This window comes from Chiloscyllium punctatum, chromosome 41 (genome assembly GCF_047496795.1).
Source record: "Chiloscyllium punctatum isolate Juve2018m chromosome 41, sChiPun1.3, whole genome shotgun sequence".
Lineage (NCBI taxonomy): Eukaryota > Metazoa > Chordata > Chondrichthyes > Orectolobiformes > Hemiscylliidae > Chiloscyllium > Chiloscyllium punctatum.
The window spans coordinates 19,713,431-19,735,727 of record NC_092779.1 but is presented as its reverse complement, the minus strand read 5'-3'; the positions used below and the strand labels follow the sequence as shown (position 1 = coordinate 19,735,727).

General features: G+C 36.6%; 1 protein-coding gene across 2 annotated transcripts in view; it reads right to left on the bottom strand.

Moving 5' to 3' along the window:
• gmds (GDP-mannose 4,6-dehydratase) overlaps positions 1 to 22,297 on the bottom strand; it is a 650,097-nt gene that overhangs the window by 510,803 nt on the left and 116,997 nt on the right. For both annotated transcript variants that reach the window (XM_072560523.1, XM_072560524.1), the window contains 2 exons: positions 14,264 to 14,351; positions 12,026 to 12,135 (listed from right to left, as the gene is read on the bottom strand). In XM_072560523.1, coding sequence (XP_072416624.1) covers positions 12,026 to 12,135; positions 14,264 to 14,351 — 198 coding nt within the window. The remainder of the gene's footprint in view (positions 1 to 12,025; positions 12,136 to 14,263; positions 14,352 to 22,297) is intronic.

Sequence of the window (22,297 nt, the reverse complement as noted above, 5' to 3'; positions counted from 1 at the left end):
AGTGGCTCTCTTTATAAACCTGCCTACTGAACACGTGATAAATAAGATGTTCATTTCTTTTCTCACATTGCAAACAATCTTAGTTTGCTTGTTTGAAAATTGCACAACAAATACAATTTACTAAGTTACAAATTTTACAGAGTAAAATCAGAACAGAGCTACATTTCATAACAAAATATTTATTCTGAATAGTTGTTAGTACAAAGTTACTGATGTTTAGTGCCTCAGGCAAATTAATGGCTTTACAATGTCCTTCAATGCACCTGCCTTGTGCAAGCCTATGAATCTATTTTATGATCAAATGACTAAAATATATTCAGCAATTTAAAAATCCACTTAAGTAAATGAATGCCAATATTTGTAACTGGCCCTTTACAGTAGTACACCAGATTCTACACATATGCTGGAACTTACACTAACCAAAAGATTTCATATTTACAGTTGCAATGAATACATTTTTTATTCGTATGAAATGTAAAGTAGAGATACAGTGCAGCTACTGTACCCAATTATTTACCCAACGTAAATACTGAACAATGCTTCCCTATGTCAACCCCATTTAATATTTAAAAATATGTATTTTTAGAAATTTTATTTAACACGTGTTCACCTGGCCTGAAAGATTTCAGCAGATTCATAAAATGAGAAAAATGCAATTTTAAATTCATTTATGAAAATCTTACTATTTATCTGTATTTTACGACTTTTTAGAAGAGCATATCTTTGTCAATAGTCCTACTTTAAATGAAAATTTAGGATGAGGTCTCATCCTGAGTTCCAGCCACCTCTCACATTTCCGTTTTCTCATCTGTGATTTTTCTTAAAGATGATGAATACTTATCATCAGAAATATTGCTTAAAGTAATATGTTAAGACATGTTTACAGAAATAGCTAAAGGAATTAGAATGCTAAATAACCTTAGGTTTCTGAAAATTTCTAATGATATTATAAACCTTCAGAGAGTCAAACAAAAAGTGCTCCCAACATGTACAACCATTCCTTTCAAGGCTCACTTAAAATAAATATTTCTTCTTTTTCATCTTGACCAAAAAAAAATCTACTAAACAAAAGGTCACAAGTTTTAATAGTTTGAACTTTGAAAAGAACTGGTGAAATCCCAGTTTTTGAGATTTGTAACATGGTATGACATTCATTACAAAACTGTGCTTTTAAAAAGAAGTTAAACAGCTCTAAAGAAACGCAGAGACAAGAAAGGAAGGAGGCCTATGAACAACACCATTCATGTACAGACCTCATTATGTGCAATTACATACACAAGTTACCATTACAATGCAATCCTTCAGAGATCTTTTTTTCCAAAGTAACATGTACCAACATGCATAAAACAAAGTCTGTATTTATAAATTTAACATAACACATCTGAAATGTAGCAGTCTAACATGGATGCAATGAAGCAGAATTTCTGGGCTATTAAACTTCAAATACAATGGGAAGTTTTGTTAGGCTTTTAAAGACTTTTTTTATTTATCAAAGTGCTCAAGTTTTGCAACATTGAAAGAAAATAACAATTGTAGTGGAACATAAAACATTGAATTATAAGATTTATTCTTTTCAGACTCTGGTAATCCAAAAGCAAAGTTCAATAGTATAATGTCATTTTTTGTTGAAACCATACTTTACTAATATCACCTTGGTAAAAAAAAAAGATTTAAAACTCATTGGTAAAATTACATCTCTTTAAACTATAAAAAAATTAAAAGCATATAAAATCATGTAAAATATTCTTGTCTAAATAAACTTGCTCTCACAAAATGATTACGTGCAGTTTCAGAATATCAAAATGTTTTGATTTTAAAAATATCACTTCTTAATTTTGTGGAGTCACATAAAGTTATATAAATTATTTTTCTAAAGAATAAATAAAATGAAGCTCAATCTAATAATATAAACAAACTATACCCTTGTAAATATTTTACACCGTAGAGACTAGCAGTTAAAACTCACAGGAAATTTAAACATTGTTCACAAACTGGTATAAACTGTTGGTTTGATCCTCAATCTGTGTTTATTACTCTTACAGTTCAGCGTTTCCTGGGAAAATATTTCTGTAGTGATACAGTCTTCAAGGGTTTCAATATTTATGGTTTTCGCCTAAATTATCAGATTATTAAGCCAAAAATTGGTTTGTCATGTGATAAATACAGACTTTTGTCAAAGCAATTGAGAATCCAATTGGTCTCTGGAAATGTATTTCTTACACCAAATGAAAATAGCAAAATGTAGTTCATGGCTATGTGGTACAGGTATAAAGCTATAATTTAGTTTAGATACATCTGCTTGACACTTATTCATGGAAACTGTAAAATAACACTACTTATGAATTATTTTTGTTTCTGAAGCCAAATGTTTTCATTGTTTGATTTAAGCCTTCTCCAGAATCAAGTTGTAATTTTATATCTTCAGAACATATCGCCATTGCACTGAGAGCTCACCTGTATACCAGATTCATTATGAAATGACACCAGTCATTATTCAAAAAGCAGGTGGCCCAAAATGGATTGTTAAAATCTGCTTGAGTCCTTCATCAAACCTGAGCTTGCATTTGCAGTGTATCAGTTTATCATAATCAATGGATCAGCTTAATAATTTCACCGTATGCCTGTTATTATCATAGTGTAGTTGAAAAGTTCTTTTGCAGGCTTGCTCAATATCCTTACAAAAATGTAAAAAGGAGATTGTTAAATTACATTTTGTCTGCAAACTTATAAGTGAAAAATATATTTTTTGTTCCACAGGTTCAGAATAATCCAGAAATTAAATTATGTGCTTTACTGGGCATGGTGATGCATTTTGTGACAGTAGTGGTGATGAAAAGGTAATTGAGCTGAGATGTTAATTCAGTTTCTCTCTCCAAGAATGCTGCCTGAGTTGCTGATCATTTACAACATTTTCTGTTTTATTTCAGATTTTTGGCATCCTCATATTTGCATTTTCTGTAGTAATTTGTCTCCTTGCATTACAGAAACGTAGGATGGAAATTGATGAGAACATCGAGGGACGTGGCATGTCTGCCAGAAGGAAAAACCAGGAAAACTGGCAAATGAGTCTGACTCATCTTGTAGACTTCAAAATGGAGCTGCATTATGACCAGTACATATTACTGCCATTTACTGATTATTGCCTTTGCTGCAAGACTAGCAACACCCCTGTCAATCCACTGAGCCTGTTCCTCCAGTATTTAGATAATAGCTGATATTTACCCTAACTCCATTTATCTGCTTGATTAATCTCAGTTTTGAAATTTTCAACTCACCTCGCACAAACAGCTGTTTGTGGAACAAAAAGTGGTTTCCTGACATCACAGTCCTGAGTTCCCGAGCTTTAAATTAAAGACTAAGACCCCTTGTTCAGGATTCCAGACAAAATAGTTTTTCTCTATCTAAACTACACTATTAAATTCTTTAATCACTATATATACCTCGAATTGATCACCCCTTAAACTTCTACATTCAAGGCCATATAAACCTAATCCTTTTTAGCCCAAGGTGTAGTTTAAAATATTCATCTACTACAGGAGGATACTTTTGCTGGTTCAGGTTAGTTTAGAGATTTTTCACTGCTGAAGTGTATGAATTGAGTTTCATTCATTCTACCTACTCATTATGGTAGTTGTCTATAAATATAGCTGGAATGCCAAAAGAAAACTATCCCAAGTTTTACATTAATAGTACATATATTTATATTGTAAAAATAGACTTAGATCCATTATCCCATCGATATAAAGAACATGAAAATTCTGGAAACCTAACAAAATTACATTGAAAATAATGTTTAAGAAGTTGGTCAAGCTGCCAACTTTTGAGAACATACCAAAGTTAAAATTAACTAAACATTATAAAAATCAGCAGAGAAAGACCTACAAAATCAAGCATTACTAATACAATTACAGTAATTATCCTATTGTAAGCTTAACTGCTCAATTTTAATAATATTTAAAAATTCTCTGTCCCAGAAAAAGATCATCACATGAAGAGTTACAGAGAGATCAAAAAGTTTAAACTAAGTATAGTTTAAGTAGAAGGAAATTCAAAGATTTATACATGTCCCAAAATGTTAATAGTGAAATGAGTCCACACAAAAGACTGTAAAGGTTCTGACAGCACCAAGTAATATGAACTAAAATTGTAAGTAGTACCAATAAGAGATCAACAAACCCTTCAAAAAATATTACATTATTACTTGTCTGTGAACATCTGCACTTCAGTTAAATCTCCCATTTTACTCAAACCAAAAAAAACATGAAAATTAAGAGTAAAAGCCTTCCTCTACCCCAAACAACCAACATGTTTTGTATTTTAATTGTATAGTAAGATAACCTGCCAAACAGTAATACACCTGCTAAAACACTGTCTTCTTAAAAATTAACTTGGTATCATCCAGTTACTTGCCACTTGTACTTTGCATACAAAATTGTACCAAGTCAGAATTTGTTCCTACCTTAGCTACAGTACATTAGTTTGACAAAAATCTAGTTAACAACAATTTCAGTGTCCACAGAGCAGGTCTACATGAAACTTGAACTGTTTTCCAAACAGACTACCTGAACTCAATCATTCTTACATGCTTTTGCTTTTGTCTTGAAATCTCAACGCTGCATTTTCAATTTTATATTTAAAACATTCTAGAAAGAAACATCAGATTATTGTAACAAAAATAACTTTATTGTCAAACAATTTTCATTATAAAATTGAAATTAAAACAAACACTCCCAATTGCATCACTATGGTTTTCAGACTATGTTCCACATGTTCTTTTAACTAGTAATAAAGATGGCTCCTTAACATTCCATTTCAAATAATGAATAACTCAAGTTTCAAATATTCAACTTACACCAAAATTTAGACTTTATCTACAAGGACAATATATCCCATTGTAATGTTTTCTGATTAAAGTAAATCAAAACTATAACACTATTCAGCCGCAGAAACTCAAAAATACATGTTCACAGCTCTGTGCACTGAAACCACCTGTGGAAAACCATGGTTACTGCTTTAATGCTACAAACACAAATATATGGAGCATAATTCATAATTACTAACTCATCATCGTGTTGCCAGTCTCTTTACAAGGAATAATTAGATTCCTTATGAACTGCATGACACAAAGAGACCTGAAACGAGCTTTGTCCATTTTTGTCATCATAATGCAAAGGGCAGCAGTAAAGCTTTTCTGAAATGCTGGCAGAGATTTGTATGAGACAAGCGAATATTCCCAAGACTTGCATGCCTGATTCATGGGCTGACATTTCCTTTTTAACCTTGCTAGACTGAAAACTACGCACACTGGCCAAACCATACCGTAACCTGAGGCAGCCCTATGTTTTCAGTAACAGAACGTTCCACAACTATTTCCTATAAATATATTGTCTTGCCAATTTGACCTCTTAAAACTAGGACTTTCTTCCAGTTAGGCTCAATTATAAACCAATATCAGTTCTGCAAACAGGTTTGCAGAGAAAGCAAACACAGAATCTCAAATATAGAAACATCATAATATTGCAGAATCCCACCTGCTTTTTATATGCCACCTTATCTTCAATAGTATTATAAATCCAGCCTGTCTGATTTAATCGATGTCAGGAATAATATAAATTCAGTGTAGAATCGATAAACTAAAAGCGTAGTTTGATGTTTCTGCACAGTAGTCAGGATATACATTACGGCTAGCTTAATGATGCATGGCACTCTGCTGCCATCTGTCTATTGAGAAAGGAAATTAATAACTGTGTTCAGATAGAAATGATGCTGTTATTTCTACAGTAATCAAGTGTTTACGAAATGTAATTTCCTGAAAAAAGCAGAAATAATATGTTCATGTTAAAGAGATCACTGTATATGGGCTTGCAAATAAAACCAAGTCAAGCACTTGAATTATGACTCCATTAGGATTACCCATACATAGCTCTGTTAAGATACATTGTTTTTCTTTTAATTCCTTTGTCAATTAAACTCAATGAAATAAATTTTGTTAGTTTACACTGATTTTTTTAACAATACAATTTGCCCAGAATCAACTAAACCACTGCAAATCCACATGCTGCAATCTTCTACACTGGTTATATACCAAGTTTGGTCCTAGATCCAATTAATTACTAAGATAAGTTTCCACTCATTAGATGTTCAGGTCTTTGAAGTATAATGGCATCAATAAGTGCCTTTTAGAGATTTCTATAATACTAAAAAAGGTTTGACTTACAACTTCAGCAAAACTAATGAATATATCATGAATAATTTTAAAAGGCATTTTCAATGATTTAAAATGTGGGTACTTATAGGCAGGTTAAGTTACTTGTGCTGAAAATGAGTAATTTTGTGATAAAGCCATTTTCTGTTTTATTAATAAATCTGCAACAGATTGCCCCTGTGAAATAAATCAAGGAATATATCTGAATGGCTGTAAGGAAGAAATAATTACATTCTGAAACACTGTCAAACTGCGCTGGCTTATGGAAAATGTCATGTTTGTGATTATAGGTGAGTGGAAACTGAAAAGAAAAAAACTTCAACTCTCCTGCTGAACTTTAAATTGTACCCTGGTATCTTATACCTCACTCAAGACAGCAAATGGACCCCATTTAAAATATCATTTGAAAGAAAGAACTCTACTAGTGCACTGTTTTCTCAATATTATTGAGAAATATATTTCCCGAAGTGAGGTCTGAACCCATAATGAATTATAGGTGAGCAAGTTACCATATAGCTATCGCTGATAGATAATGACACAGAATCTTAGAATTGTTATAGCACAGAAGGAACTGGAACCATCCTCATGAACTTCTTTTGCAGTTTCTTCAATGCATTCACACCCTTCTGAAAGTGTGACACACAGAACCATATTCAATACTCTGGCTGATGTATAACTAGTATCCTATACAAGTGCAGCACATCTTCCTTGCTACTGTATTCTATGCCCTTACTGATAAAGCCTGGGATACTGTCATGCTTTATTAACTGCTTCCTCTCCATGTCCAGCCACTCCTGGTATTTAATGCAGATATACATCCAGGGTGCACATCCTTTAGGGTAGTGCCCTTTTTTTCACCACTGTCTCTCCATGGTCTTCCAGAATCTGGTAAAACATTTCCTCTCTAATCACCATAGGAATATCTACAATTGCTTTTTTTGTTACAATCATCATACATCTTTGAAATGAGCCCAAAGGTTACTGTATGAAGTGGCACAGGCCAGGAACAGGGGAATATTCTTACAACTTCAGAACAGTGATCAAGGTGTCCTTACCCATCCCTCCAATGGGGCATCATGGTAATGACACAAGTCACCATTCTAAACCTCTACTTCATCTACCCATGGATAACATAAGCCAGTCACTGTGGAGGAGGAAGAAGAATTTGGAGAAGCGATTAATAGTGATGGGTTGGGAGTGGGTAGCAGTGAAACAGTAAAAGCTTCCAAAGGAACTAGAGAACACACACCCTAGCTTTGTCTTACAAATGGTCTCAAATGAACTGCCAGTTAAAGGGCTGACAAAGTCATAGCCTCACACACCTTTTGATTTTTCCTAGCACTGCACCTTCCTTCACAGTCCCCCACCCAGCCCGGAAACACCCCACCCATCCCCTCTCATGGAAAATCAAACATAACTGGTTGTCTTCAACTCAGGAAGCATCCCAGAGGTTTTGATGAACATTAGGCCCCTCTATATTTTCAAGATGGCTCTCAGCAGGCCCTATGCTAGTGGCCAGGATGGGTGAAGAGCCTGTTTCCACTCATTTAATTGAATATAAGACTCTGCCAGGGGAAACCTGCAGGAAAGAAATGTTTCCCATGCAAATAACTCAGAAAAAGGTAGCAGTTTTTTTCATTTTAGGTTGGAAGCAAAATTAATATGGTCAAATTACTTATTATCCGATCTGTGATTTGCATTCTGGAGATTAAACACAATGATAAATCAACAATGAGAAAAAGTGATCAAATAAAATGACAAATATAAAGTTATAACAGACAGAAAGAGAGGGATTAAACTGGAACCTCTAAGAAAAATTAAACTCAACGTATGCAAGTTAGACTAAGCCCTCCTATATATTTTTTAATAAGAGGGTTATGCAAGGAGCTGTTGTGTAAGCTTCCTTTCTAAACTAGTTAAATTTCCAGACAGTCATACAATCTGTTCCAGAGAGATTATATCTGGTCATTGAGGAGGTGCATGCAATGTATTAATTGAAGCATTAAAACATCTTTCTTTAAATTGAAATATCAAACTTAAATTGAAAAATGAAGGACATGTATGCCAATACAGAAAAATGAAAAAAGCTGAGTAATGACTTCACAAACAAGAACAGCCCTGATTGTAGGCCTATAACATGTAGTTACATTAACAATAAGGTAGGTCAATGGTTTATCTTAATATAAGTACAGATACAATCAATACTCCATCATTTGTTTATCAAAAGTGTACAGGAGTTTCCAGTCACATCTTGCAATAAAATTGCATATTTATACTTCCCTTCGGGTAAGTATCTCTATTGTTTGCACAAATATTACAGTTAAGGAACATGAAAGTACTTTTCTCTTTCTACTTAATTGACACTATATGTATTATTTGCTCACTGCTTCATAAGTTACTCCTCAATCTCTCTGCTTCATGCAGGCATTGACTTTCCCCTAATTACTCTTCAACTATCTTGACATTCTTCCTGCTACTAACTTATGCTGTTGTTCTTCTTCCACCCTTTATATCAGCACTTTGCTCCAATTTCCCTTTTACGGGGCTTTATTTAATTCTCACAGTCCTTCATCTTCTCCAGTTCACTGTTAATTTTCTCTCTGGATTTTTCTCTCAGCCCATTGAAATTCTGCTGCATTCTAGAGGCAGAAATTCTTGATTGTTGAAATGAAATTCCGACTTGCGGAAAATAGCACAACTTTGATTCCCTAAAGCAGCAGCTGTGGGAAGGAAGTCACATGAAAATTGAACAGTGGCATTGACTTTTGTCCACAAACAAAACAACACACAATCGAGTCTGAAGTGTTGTCTGCATAAAATTCTGGTGGTCAGTGTAAAAAGAAAATGGGGTCAAACTTCTTCCATGCGCTACTGATAGTCAACAGTTGGGAATGGCATAATGCTTTAGTATTTGTTACTTGGATGGAACACCGAGTGAGAAGAACAGATAAATATTCATTGCATTACATTTATGAGGATCCCTTCTTGATTCTATAAATTAAGTATTACTAAACCTAAAGTATTACTAAAGTATTAATAATATCCAACACTAAGTATCTTATTCATACACATTGAACAAATAACTTTTCTTTACTCAAATCCCAATTTAAAACTTTCGTCCTATTTTCACAAACGTAAGCAGGAATCTGGCTTTAAATCTTTCATAAGACTAATCCAAAGTCAGCCATCCAAAGACTGCGTGCTTACCAGACCAGTTATTTTTCCGCAATAGCATTTAGTTTATGTCTAGCACTTGTTCTCCTGATACGATGAACACAGCCAGATATTTCCCTTTCTAAGCAATTAATGGTTCTAACCATGTCTTACTATTGCATTCTGAAGGAATGCAATACTCTAAAAGGACTTACTTTTATTGTTTGATTAACTAGACACTTACTATATAAATTATATCCCAGCACGATGAACAAAATAAATGGTAACACATTAAAAGGAACTTCAACTTAACATTATGCTGAGTATTCCTGTCATAGGTTTTGAAGAAATAGATTTGAGAGGTAAATTTTATACTTCACAATGACATGTGTTTATACTTCTATGAAAATTATGCTCCTACAGTACTGTAATCACATTGCAAGAGTCACTTCTATCTTCATGTGTTTCCTATAGGAAGCAAGGCTAATTTCCTATTATTTTACTTTCCTACTTTCCGAATGGGCTACTTTTAATTAACTGGAAGTGAGAGATTCATAGAGCATTGTAGATTCTGGGAGAAAGCAGCCAACACAAATATATACATGTACAAATATTGCAGACAAACGTTCCATTGATTGAAACAGGCATCTTCTCTGAAGTCAAACTTAGAAGTCATATGTCACACACAAAACATATAAATGATAATGGAGGCAAAAGCATAACATTAAGAGATAAGCAGTCATTTTGTATCAGAACTTCAATTCAAAGATTTTCACTTAATAGGAGGAATATTTTATATAGATTATCCTTCAATGATAATTTACTTAAGGTTAAGTAAATCATAGAGTCATAGAAACAGAAATGTACAGCATGGAAACAGACCCTTCGGTCCAACTTGTCCATGCCAACCAGATATTCCACCATAAACTAGTCCCTCTAAACCCTTCCTTTTCATATACCCATCCAGATGCCTTTTAAATGTTGCAATTGTACTAGCCACCACATTTCCTCTGGCAGCTCATTCCATACACTTACCACCCTCTGCATGAAGAAGTTGCCCCTTAGGTCTCTTTTATATCTTTCCCCTTTCACCCTAAACCTATGCCTTCTGGTTCTTGACTCCTCCACCCCAGGGAAATGACCTTGCCTGTTTACCCTATCCAAGCCCTTCATTAAGTTATAAACTTCTAATAAAGTCACTCCCCAGCCTCTGAGGCTCCAGTGAAAACAGCCCCATCCTATTCAACCTCTCCCTATAGCTGAAACCCTCCAACCTTGACCATATCCTTGTAAATCTTTTCTGAATCCTTTCAAGTTTTACAACATCCTTCCGATAGGAAGGAGGCCAGAATTGCACGCAATATTCCAAAAGTGGCCTAACCAATGTCCTATACATCCACAACATGACCTCCCAACTCCTATTCTCAATACTCTGACCAATAAAGGAAAGCATACCAAACACCTTCTTCACGATCCTATCTACCTGAGGAGGATAATGCATTTTTGCATTAGATTTAACTGCTGCCATTGAAGTACAGATGTGAAGAACATCAAACACACTTATTGCAAATTATCCTTCTGAGTGCTGAGCATCAATCATAAACTTCTTTATCTAAACACTTCTCTTTTGAACATATAGCTCTTGCTGATCGTCGTCAGCTACAATACAATCACAAATTATTTTAATTACATACAGTGTACAAAACATTTTGCAATTAGTGATTGTTTTTACTAAATGGTGGATATATGAAAACTAATTTCACATTGTGACAATAGTGCTTATGTGTACTGCTGTGCTGGTGTCGCCTGTCAATGTTTGGTGGGTTCTAGTTATGCAAAAATTTACCCTCAGTCAAATAGCCCTATCTTCACTTTATAACCACTGAGGAACAGATATTAATGGCCACAAAGTTGAGGCCAAACATCATGTCAAAATATCAAGTTATACAAAAACATACCCAGAGTTTAACACCTTAAAAAAGGAAGAGAAAAATTAGAAAAAAAAGTTTACCTTCTACATCTGTATTTATGTTCTAATGTGCTTCATTTTGCAGTTTTTTGCATCAGTTAATTTTACCTGTGTTCATCAACACAATTAGACATAAAAATAGAAAATGCTGGAAATACTCAATATATCAGGCAGCATCTGTGGAAACAGAAACAGAATTAATTTTTCAGGTTCAAACATACAAAACTGGAGAGACTCAGCAGGTCCAGCAGCATCTGTGAGAGATAAAAATAAGGTTAATGTTTCAAGTATGGTTCTGAAGAAGAGTCATACCAGACACAAAATGTTAACTCTATTTTTCTCTCCAGAGATGCTTCCAAATCTGCTGAGTTTCTTCAATGTTTCGTGTTTGTTTCAGATTTCCAGCATCCACAATATTTTGTCTTAATTTTTCTGAATCACTAAATTCTCATCAGAGTTCTGACAAATGATCATGAACCTGAAACAGAAGCTGTCTGACTCTCAGTATTTCCAGGATTTTCTACTTTTATGTTATATTTTCAACATCAACAATGTTTTGCTTCTGCATTAGCTCAAACAAAGAGATCCTTTATTATGTAAACACCACAGACTGCTCAATGTTTTATATGCATGCCTGTATGTATACTTCCTAGATATGAAAAAAAAGTGAAGAAAATATATTCCTCAAAATTACTTACTTTAACATGGCTCTGTGCACCCAGGTTATAGATTTCAGTGGGTTTCACTTCGTTAATGATCTTAACTAGACATGTGCTATCTGTGAGGTCCCCATAGTGCAGCCGCATATCTGTAAATTGAAACCCAAGTTTATCAAATCACTAGGAAAAGAGAACGAACATTCTCCAAACCGTTGTCATTGAAGTCAAACTAAAATTTGGTCTGGCTGTGTAAAAGCAATTTGGTTTTGTATTACTCCATGTTAATGAAATCATAAAAAATAACACAAAACTACATTAATTTTCTACAGAAATTTCAAATGCCATAAAACATCTAATCAGTTTAATGGTTGTGAAGTCAATGACATTGTCTCTTTATTGTTAGTCTAATTTTTAAAAAAATAATTAAGATAAGGCATGAAATGAAAATGCAAGGTTGATAGGGACATTCAAAACTTGGAAGTCAATACTGTACCAACCAATAGGAACCAAAGGTAACAAAAGTTTAATTTATTAACACATATTTGCAATTTTATGGAGAAACTGGGAAAATTAAGATCATAGACAACTTAACGTCTCAACTTAACACCAGTAAATAATCAGTAGTCGGATATCTTGCAGGGAATGACGAAGGGCAAAAACGTTGGACCAGAGCAAGTTCGCAGTTTGATTCGTTTCTCCACTTCCTGTTTATTAATTTACGATATTTTCTCTTTTCACTCTTCCATTGTTCTAAAGGCTCATATTTTCACTTTCTTCCACAGAAGTATTAAATAGTGTCCATAAACTGTTGTCTGTTGCCCAAAGATGAACCACAGACATAACTGGATAATTTCATTGGATACTAGCACAGTGGTTGTACAATAGCAACTCATGATGTCACCACAATTTGAAAACACTCAGACCATTTTAGTCATAGAAATGTACAGCATGGAAACAGACCCTTCGGTCCAAACTGTCCATGCTGACCAGATATCCCAACCCAATCTAGTCCCACCTATCAGCACCTGGCCCATATCCCTCCAAACCCTTCCTATTCATGTACCCATCCAAATGCCTCCATGTTGGAGATTATAAGAATCATCAAATTAAAACATAATTTGTTGCAATGTTAAAATTTCAGCTACATTCTTAACATAGGGCAAAATCTTCTGCTGTCACTAATAGCAAGTTTGAAATTGGGTGGGCCATTTATTTGAGTGGGATGGCAGCGTACCTGAACCCACCATCCAACTTCCATCAATTGTGGGAGAAGGTCGCATGGCCAATCTTCCCATCTCTCAGCCAATAAAGTGACCCGGACTGAACCTCATAGCACTTGCTGCAGACAGGCCTGTGACAGCTGAAATCACGCCAGCTTGTCACTCCCCAGGTAAGCCGGAGGTGAGGGGGGACAGGTTCACGAAAACAAATGCAGAGTGTCTGATCAAGGTAATGGACATTGGGGGAGGGGGAAACAATTGAGAGCTCCTTACCTCCAACTCCCCTACCATGCCTGTCCCATGACCCCAAACTGAAAACCCCACCCTCAACATTACTTATCTCTGGCCGGAGCTGTTCTGTACTCTTGGGACTTCAGCACCTATTCTTCCTGCACCAGCCATAGCCGCGTCAATGGCACTGCCGAGAACAAAGGCTGCCAAGCTCAGATTGACCAGCAGCCCTCTAAGGAGCATTTCCACATCCCAGGAACTTGATTCCAGGGGAAGACCTCACCACTGCTGGTGGTGATTCAGTAGACCCTCCCAACAGAGGCAGCATGAGTCTCTCCAGCCAACAGGCAAGACTCCCAACACAAGATTTTCCCTATAATGGATTCTTATTGAATGCTTTATTGGAGAAACTATCAGGGTAATTAATTGAATAAGCTTTATGTCTTGAACTTCAAGAATATGAAAGAGCTCAATAAAATATTTCATAAAATTATTGACAATTAAGTGGAAAATTGTTCAGTGTTGAAAGGTAACTGTACCAGTTAGGATCTGCACCTGTGCATAGCTAAACATAACTATAATTGTCTAAAAAGGTGTGAAGATTTATACTAACCCTAATCAAAACTGTGTACAGATAGAAATACAAAAAGAAAGTCAAAATGTGCTTTAAAAGCTTCCCATCATCAAATTAGATGCTTATAATTGACAAAATAAAGCTTGTTTTAGGGTAGCCATGTAGACAGCTGAAGACAAAAAAGAAAGTAAGTTCAGAATTTTGTTTAATAGAAAGAGGAGATTGTCAAGCGATGTACAAGGACGAACTTACTTCCTTCTAAGTGTGTGCGAGGATTCTTGTACAAATGCTCTATACGCCCAGTGTTGAAAGAACTAGATCGGCGTATGATGCCATGCACCTGAGAAGAATCATACAAAAAGAAACATTAAGTTTAGCCCTCATTTATTAAATCTAATTTGCAGACCTAAAATAACTTAAGAGTTCAAAAGACAAAATGTGCAGGAGGAACAGAACAACTTCTACGAGATGAATAAATACCAGAGTGTTGTTAAAACAAACACAATTCATAAAATAACTCATTGATCTCGCAAAAGCAAATAATAGCAATCAAAACTAAGTGCTTGCATCTTCATGAAAAGCTGTTTTCAGCATTCAGGTATGATGTGTTGTGTTGTTATACAGATCGTTATAGAACTTATTTGCTTAGTTAGGTGTTAGACACTTTCAGAATGCCAATCATGCTCAACAGTCTCCAAATCAAACTGCAGAGAAATTACAAGTTATTTTTTCTGGCATTCTCACCCTAAAGGACCCTGCCTGCACATTTCTCTCCTGTAAGTTGTTCCTTAACATTTATCCTTTTGTCAAAGTTTTTGCTTACCTATCTCAAGTGTTAAATTCAGCTGATAACAATCCTGTAAAATTTAAAAATCACACAACACCCAGGTTGTAGCCCAACAGGTTTATTTGGAAGTACAAGCTTTCAGAACACTTTCAGGTAGCTAGTGGGGCAGGATCATAGGACAGAATTTATAGTAAAAGATCAAGTGTCATACAACTGATGCAAAGTACTGAACAAACCTAGATCGTTGTTAAGTCTTTAATCACTCAGAATGGGGTTGCAGGTTTTGAGCAATTAATATGTAATTCCCAGATCTTCTTTCAAGTCACAGTCCTGAGATAACTTAAGGTTTGATAACAAAAAAAGGTGACTTCTCAGCTCAGACAATGCAGTAAAGATGGGAGGTTAGAGTCAGTCTGTATCCCAACCTTAAGTCAGACTGGTCCTATTTCAAAAGTAGGAATTTATAAAATGTCATATGGACTGTCTGACTACAAACAGTTTGCTTTTTGAACAAAATAGAATATATCTGCAAAGACAAATCTGCAAATGCAAACTCACCCCATAGGCGCATGCGTGTGTGAGTATATAGTGTGGTGAGGTCACCTTTTGTGTGACTTGAATCCAAGATCCCAGTTGAGTCCACCTTCATGCCTATCAGCCTTTGTTCAGCAACTCTGCATTGTTGTGCATCCCAAAGTCCATCTTGGAAGACAGTCACCTGAAGATCCAAGGCCAACAGTCCTTGACCGCTGAAGTGTTCCCCAACTGGGAGGAAACATCCCGATCTGGCGATTGTTGTGCGGCATCCATTCTTTCATTGTCATAGCGTCTGCATGGTCTCGCCAGGGTACCATGCCCAGATCTTCGGGTGACTGTCCTCCAAGGCGAAATTTGGGATACACAACAATGCAGAGTCACCGAGCAGAGGCTGTTAGCCAAGTTTGGTACCAATGAGGATGGCCTCCACCGGGACTTTGGGTTCATGTCACACTACAGGTGACCCCAGTACCCAATATACTCTCATACATACGGACACATATACACACACCCACACCCTTTCACAGGCATATACTCCGTCACACTCATGCACACATACACAATCATACACTCTCTCCCCCCATCCCCTGAGACACACACACACACACATACACACCTATGGGGTGAATTTGCATTTGCAGATTTGTCTTTGCAGATACATTCTATTTTGTTCTAAATGCACATTATCTGTCAGCAGTCAGCCCATGTGACATTTTATAAATTCCTACTTTGGAAATAGAGCCAGTCTGACTCAAGCTTGGGATACAGACAGACTCTAACCTCACACCTTTAATGCTGAGCTGAGATATCACCTTTTTTGTTCTCAAACCTTAAGTTATCTCGGGACTGTGACTTGAAAGAAGTTCTGGGATTTACATATTAATCACTCAAAATTCCCACTCTAAGCAATTAAAGACTTAACAACAGTCCAGGTTTGTTCAATACATCACATTTTGATCTTTTACTATAAATTCTGTGCCCAAACATCCTGCCCCACTCGCTACCTGACAAAGGAGCAGTGCTCCGAAAGCTTGTTCTTCCAAATAAATCTGTTGGAGTCTAACCAGGTGTTGTGTGATTTTTAACTTTGTCCACCCCAGTCCAGCACCAGCACCTCCACATCATGGCAATCCTGTAAAACACCCGAGGATATCATACAGCACTATGGGTGGTTTCCATACGCATGATGTTTTAATTGTTGGTATTATCGATCGTGCATAATTTCTGATAAGATTGTACCACCACATACCTCAGCCCAAAAAAGTCTGGCCAATTCAACACAATGTTGCACGAGTATTGTCTGAATCAATCTCTACATATTCCTTGTGGTTATCCACAGGCATGAACCTAAGGCCAAGTTTTATGCTGGCATGGGGCAAGCAGACAAAGAACACGGAGTAAAAACGAGGAGCTCTGGTGCAAGTACTAGGTTAGGAAGGAGTGGTGCCTTATACAAAGTAGAACCAATATGTAAGGTGAGAAAATAAATACAGCATCATTTAACAGTAAGGAAGGATCTTTCAAACAGTGGCCAGATATCATTCAGTTTCACATAAGGTTTGAGAAACAGAAGGATTGCATATAAATCAAATTAAATTTAAATAAGATTGACCTAGAAGCAATAAATTAAAAAATCTTAGGTTGAGGTGTGGTTTTAATGGATGCACTATAACAGTGGGAACTATTCAAAGTAATATTTAATGTAATATTAGCCAAATACAAACCTCTCAACAGCAAATGTTCTTCACACAGGTAAAGCAATTATATGAGATAAGGTATAGTGGCAAGTTAAAGTAAATGACTTACACAAATGCAAAAAGTGGCAATCCAATGAACTGAGAGAAATGCAAAAGGTAAAAAGTGGCGATGAAGAAAACATTATCAACTTTCAAAAAAAAAAGGAATAGTTTTCTTAATTACCTTTTAATATAGTCCATTAGCTTTTAGTGATTTCTGTACTTGAATCATAAAATCTTACCGTTCCTTCATTGATGATGTTGAAAATACTCAAATCTCTTTGGTCCAAAGTGGATGTCTTCTCACTTTCCAAAACTGAAATGCATCTGTCCAATCATTGTCTAATCACTTTAGCTGCCAATATTTGTTCTGCATATGACTACATGGTTCACTATATCTTCTATTTTAGCACTGGACGTTCATCTACAAGATGGGAATTGTAAGTCATGCTCCTGTCCCCTGCCTGGCAATACCGCCCACACTCTCTTCATCTGAGGGTAGCAGGGTCAGGATGTACTCAGGCCCACAGCATCCCAAAGCAGGAAAGAGATAGAAACAGAGGCTGGTGGGTTAGAAGACTCACCTCAATTCCCTGAGTCGTAGGCCCACTGCTGTGCTTAAATATTAGGCACTTTGGCCCTAACCTCACACCCTGCTTTACGCTCCCAGGCCCCCTACCTCCTTTTACCTACACTATGTATTCTATTACATAACCAATTTCTTACCTAAGAGAAAGATTTCCTCCAATTTCATGAACTTACATTTTCTTATGTGAAACAGTGTCAAAAGCTTTCTGAAAATCCATACAGATAATATGATAACATCGACTATTAAGACAAATGGGACTTGCAAGACTCAGATGGTTTTATTTTTCAGACCTGGGGGTTAAATTTGAAAAAAAAGACTGGTAAATAAGATTGATTGAGTTGAACTGCAGATGACTCTAACTAACTGAAGGGACAGCACATGCCATAGGTTTAGTGGCCTAGGTTTGACCAGTACATTTTTAAAAATTCATTCAAGGGATGTGGGTATTGCCTGCTAAGTTAGTGTTTATTGCCCATCCCTAATCCAAGTTAAAAGTCAACCACAATGCTATGGGGCTGGAGTCACATGTAGGCCAGGTATGGATGGCAGTTTATTGTCATAAAGGACATTAGAGAATCAGATGAGTTTTTCTGCCAATTGACAATGGCTTCATGCTCACCATTAGACTCTTCATTCCAGAGTTTTTAAATTGAATTCAAGTCCACCATTTGTCATCGCGAGATTTGAACCCAGAACATTAGCTGGGTCTCTGGATTGATGATTTAGTTCTAAAACGAACACAATGAGGACATTACCCCCTCCCTGTAATTTAGACCTGCACTTTCTTAGCTTACAGTTCTTTTCCAAAGCTGCATGATATAAGTTCAAGATGCTCCACAAACTTGAATCGTAGAATGATACTGCACAGATGGAGACCATTCAGCCCAATGAGTAAGTACTTTCCCTTCAGATACTTATTCTTTTGAATGTTAATATAAAAATACTGTTAACAAACATTTATTTTAAACAAAGTGAATTGTCCTACTTTGAATAAGTATCCTATATTTTAATTATTTGGCTATTAACTCTTCTACCATTGGAAACACTTTATCTTTCATACTTAGCAAAACTCTTTGTGAACTGCAAATAATCGAACTTCCCTATTTCAAGAAGAAAACATTCTGTTGCACCATTACTGATGTCCTACATTCCTTGTGCCAGTCAAATGAATCTCCTTTGGACTTTAAGGCACTGATATACTCCTTCGAGTACTCTAGTACTTTTGTTTTCGTACTCGATGCTTCTTTTTATTAAGCAGAGATTCTTTTTATAAAGAGACAACCATATCAACTTGTCCTTCCATCTTTAAGGTTAGTATGCCAGATGTCTGTGTTCCTATTCCCTTTTAAGATTCTCACTTAACTCACATTTCTTTCCACAATCATCAATATGTCTGACTTAAGACTTGTCTTAAATTTGACTTGCCATGTATCTGCTCATTTTAACAATCTATATATCATCCCCAAAGGTTTGTTACTGATCTCCTCACTGTTTATTACATTTTTAAGTTGTACACCATTTGCAAACCTAGAAATTATGCCCTGTATACCTAAATCAAGGTATTAATATATATCAAAAAGAGTACTATACTTAATAATGAGAGACAACACTGCAAACTTTACCTGAGTGTAAAAAATGTTTTTGGTGCTAGTATCTGCTTTCTGTCACTTAGCTAATTTTATATCCATGGCACCCGCTGCCCTTTCATGGCAGTTTCCCAATAGGTCTTCCACTTGTTACTTTCTCAAATGCCTGTTCAAAGTCCATATACACATTAGTAGCATTATCCGTATAAACCTTCTTCAGTACTTAGCAAAGAACTCAGTCATGTTAGTCAAACATAAAAAGACACTAAAATAAAAGCAAAACACTGCAGCTACTGGTGATCTGAAATAAAAACCTGAAGAAGAGCATAGAACTTATGGAGCTTATTCAAGGAAAAGCTCCTGTGTGTCCTAGATCAGTATGTACCTGTCAGGCAGGGAGGAAGTTGTAGAGCGCGGGAGCTGTGGTTTACAAAGGAAGTGGAATCTCTGGTCAAGAGGAAGAAGGTGGCTTATGTTAGGATGAGATGTGAAGGCTCAGTTAGGATGCTTGAGGGTTACAAGGAAGCCAGGAAAGACCTGAAGAGAGAGCTCAGAAGAGCCAGGAGGAGACATGAGAAGTTGTTGGCGGATAGGATCAGGGTAAACCCTAAGGCTTTCTATAGGTATTTAAGGAATAAAAGAATGTCAAGAGTAAGATTTGGGCCAATCAACGATAATAGTGGGAGGTTGTGTGTGGAGTCAGAGGAGATAAGGGTAGCACTAAATGAATATTTTTCGACAGTATTCACCCTAGAAAACGACAATGTTGTCGAGGAGAATACTGAGATACAGGCTACTAGACTAGGTGTGATTGAGGTTCACAGGGAAGAGGTATTAGAAATCCTGCAGAGTGTGAAAATAGATAAGTCCCCTGGGCCGGATGCGATTTATCCGAGGATTCCTTGGGAAGCCAGGGAGGAGATTGTTGAGCCTTTGGCATTGATCTTTAAATTATCATTGTCTATAGAAATAGTGCCAGAAGACTGGAGGATAGCAAATGTGGTTCCCCTGTTCAAGAAGGGGAATAGAGATGACCCTGGTAATTATAGACCAGTGAGCCTCACTTTAACTGTTGGTAAAGTGTTGGAGAAGGTTATAAGAAATAGGATTTATAATCATCTAGAAAAGAATAATTTGATTAGGGATAGTCAGCACTGTTTTGTGTAGGGTAGGTCATGTCTCACAAACCTTATTGAGTTCTTTGAGAAGGTGACCAAACAGGTAGATGAGAATAAACCTGTTGATGCGGTGTGTATGGATTTCAGCAATGCATTCGATAAGGCTCCCCACAGTAGGCTATTGTACAAAATGTGGAGGAATGGGATTGTGGGACATATAGCAGTTTGGATCAGTAATTGGCTTGCTGAAAGAAGACAGAGGGTGGTGGTTGATGGGAAATGTTCATCTTGGAGTCCAGTTACTAGTGGTGTACCGCAAGGATTGGTGTTGGGTCCACTGCTGTTTGTCATTTTTATAAACGACCTGGATGAGGGTGTAGAAGGGTGGGTTAGTAAATTTGCAGACGACACTAAGGTTGGTGGAGTTGTGGATAGTGATGAAGTATGTTGTAGGTTACAGAGAGACATAGATAAGCTGCAGAGCTGGGCTGAGAGGTGGCAAATGGAGTTTAATGTGGACAAGTGTGGGGTGATTCACATTGGTTGAAGTAACCGGAATGCAAAGTACTGGGCTAATGGTAAGATTCTTGGTAGTGTAGATGAGCAGAGAGATCTCTGTGTCCATGTACACTGATCCATGAAAGTTGCCACCCAGGTTGACAGGGTTGTTAAGAAGGCATATAGTGTTTTAGCTTTTATTAATAGAGGGATCGAGTTCTGGAACCATGAGGTTATGCTGCAGCAGTACAAAACTCTGGTGCGGCTGCACTTGGATTATTGTGTATAGTTCTGATCACTGCATTATAAGGAGGATGTGGAAGCTTTGGAAAGGGTGCAGAGGAGATTTACTGGGATGTTGCCTGGTATGGAGGGAAGGTCTTACAAGGAAAGGCGGAGGCTGTTTTCGTTAGAGAGAAGGTTGAGAGGTGACTTAATAGAGACATATAAGATAATCAGAGGGTTAGATAAGACGGACAGGGAGAGCCTTTTTCCAAGTATGGTGACGGCGAGCACGAGGGGGCATAGCTTTAAATTGAGGGGTGATAGATATAGGACAGATGACAGAATGTAGTTTCTTTACTCAGAGTAGTAAGGGTATGGAATGCTTTGCCTGCAACGGTAGTAGATTCGCCAACTTTAAGTACATTTAAGTTGTCATTGGACAAGCATATGGACGTACACGGAATAGTGTAGGTTAGATGGGCTTCAGATTGGTATGACAGGTCGATGCAACATCGAGGGCCTAAGGGCCTGTACTGCGCTGTAATGTTCTATGAACTCTGTTTATCTCTCCACAGAATCTGCCCAGAACTACTGAGTTTCTCCAGCACTTTTTAAAAATTAAATCTATCCCCACATTCAGCATTAAGTTCAAATTTGGTCTACACATTTTCTTAAGTACTCTGTACATCAGACATACATGTCATGATGACCAATTACAAAATGACTCAATATTTTATGAAAACTCTAAGCTAAAATGTACAAGACCATAAGGCATAGGAGCACAAGTGGGCCATTCAGCTCATTGACTCTGCTCCACCATTCACAATGAGATTGTGGTTGATTGGATAATCCTCAAATCCAATTTTCTGCCTTTTCCTGATAATCCCAATTCCCTTACTGATTAAAAATCAATTCACCTCATCCTTAAATATACCTTATGACAAGCACCAATACCATCTGAGGTAAAGAATTCCACAGATTCACTCCCACTGAGAGAAGAAACTCCTCATCTGTCTTAATACGTGGCCATTTATTCTGAGATTTTGCCATCTGCTCCTAAACTCTCCGACATGGGTAAACATGATCTACCCTATCAAGTCCTCTAAGAATCTTGTATATTTCAATAAGGTCATTCTTCCATATTCCAACAAGGTCATTCTTCCATATTCCAACAAACACAGGCCCAATCTATTCAAATCTCCTCAAAAAA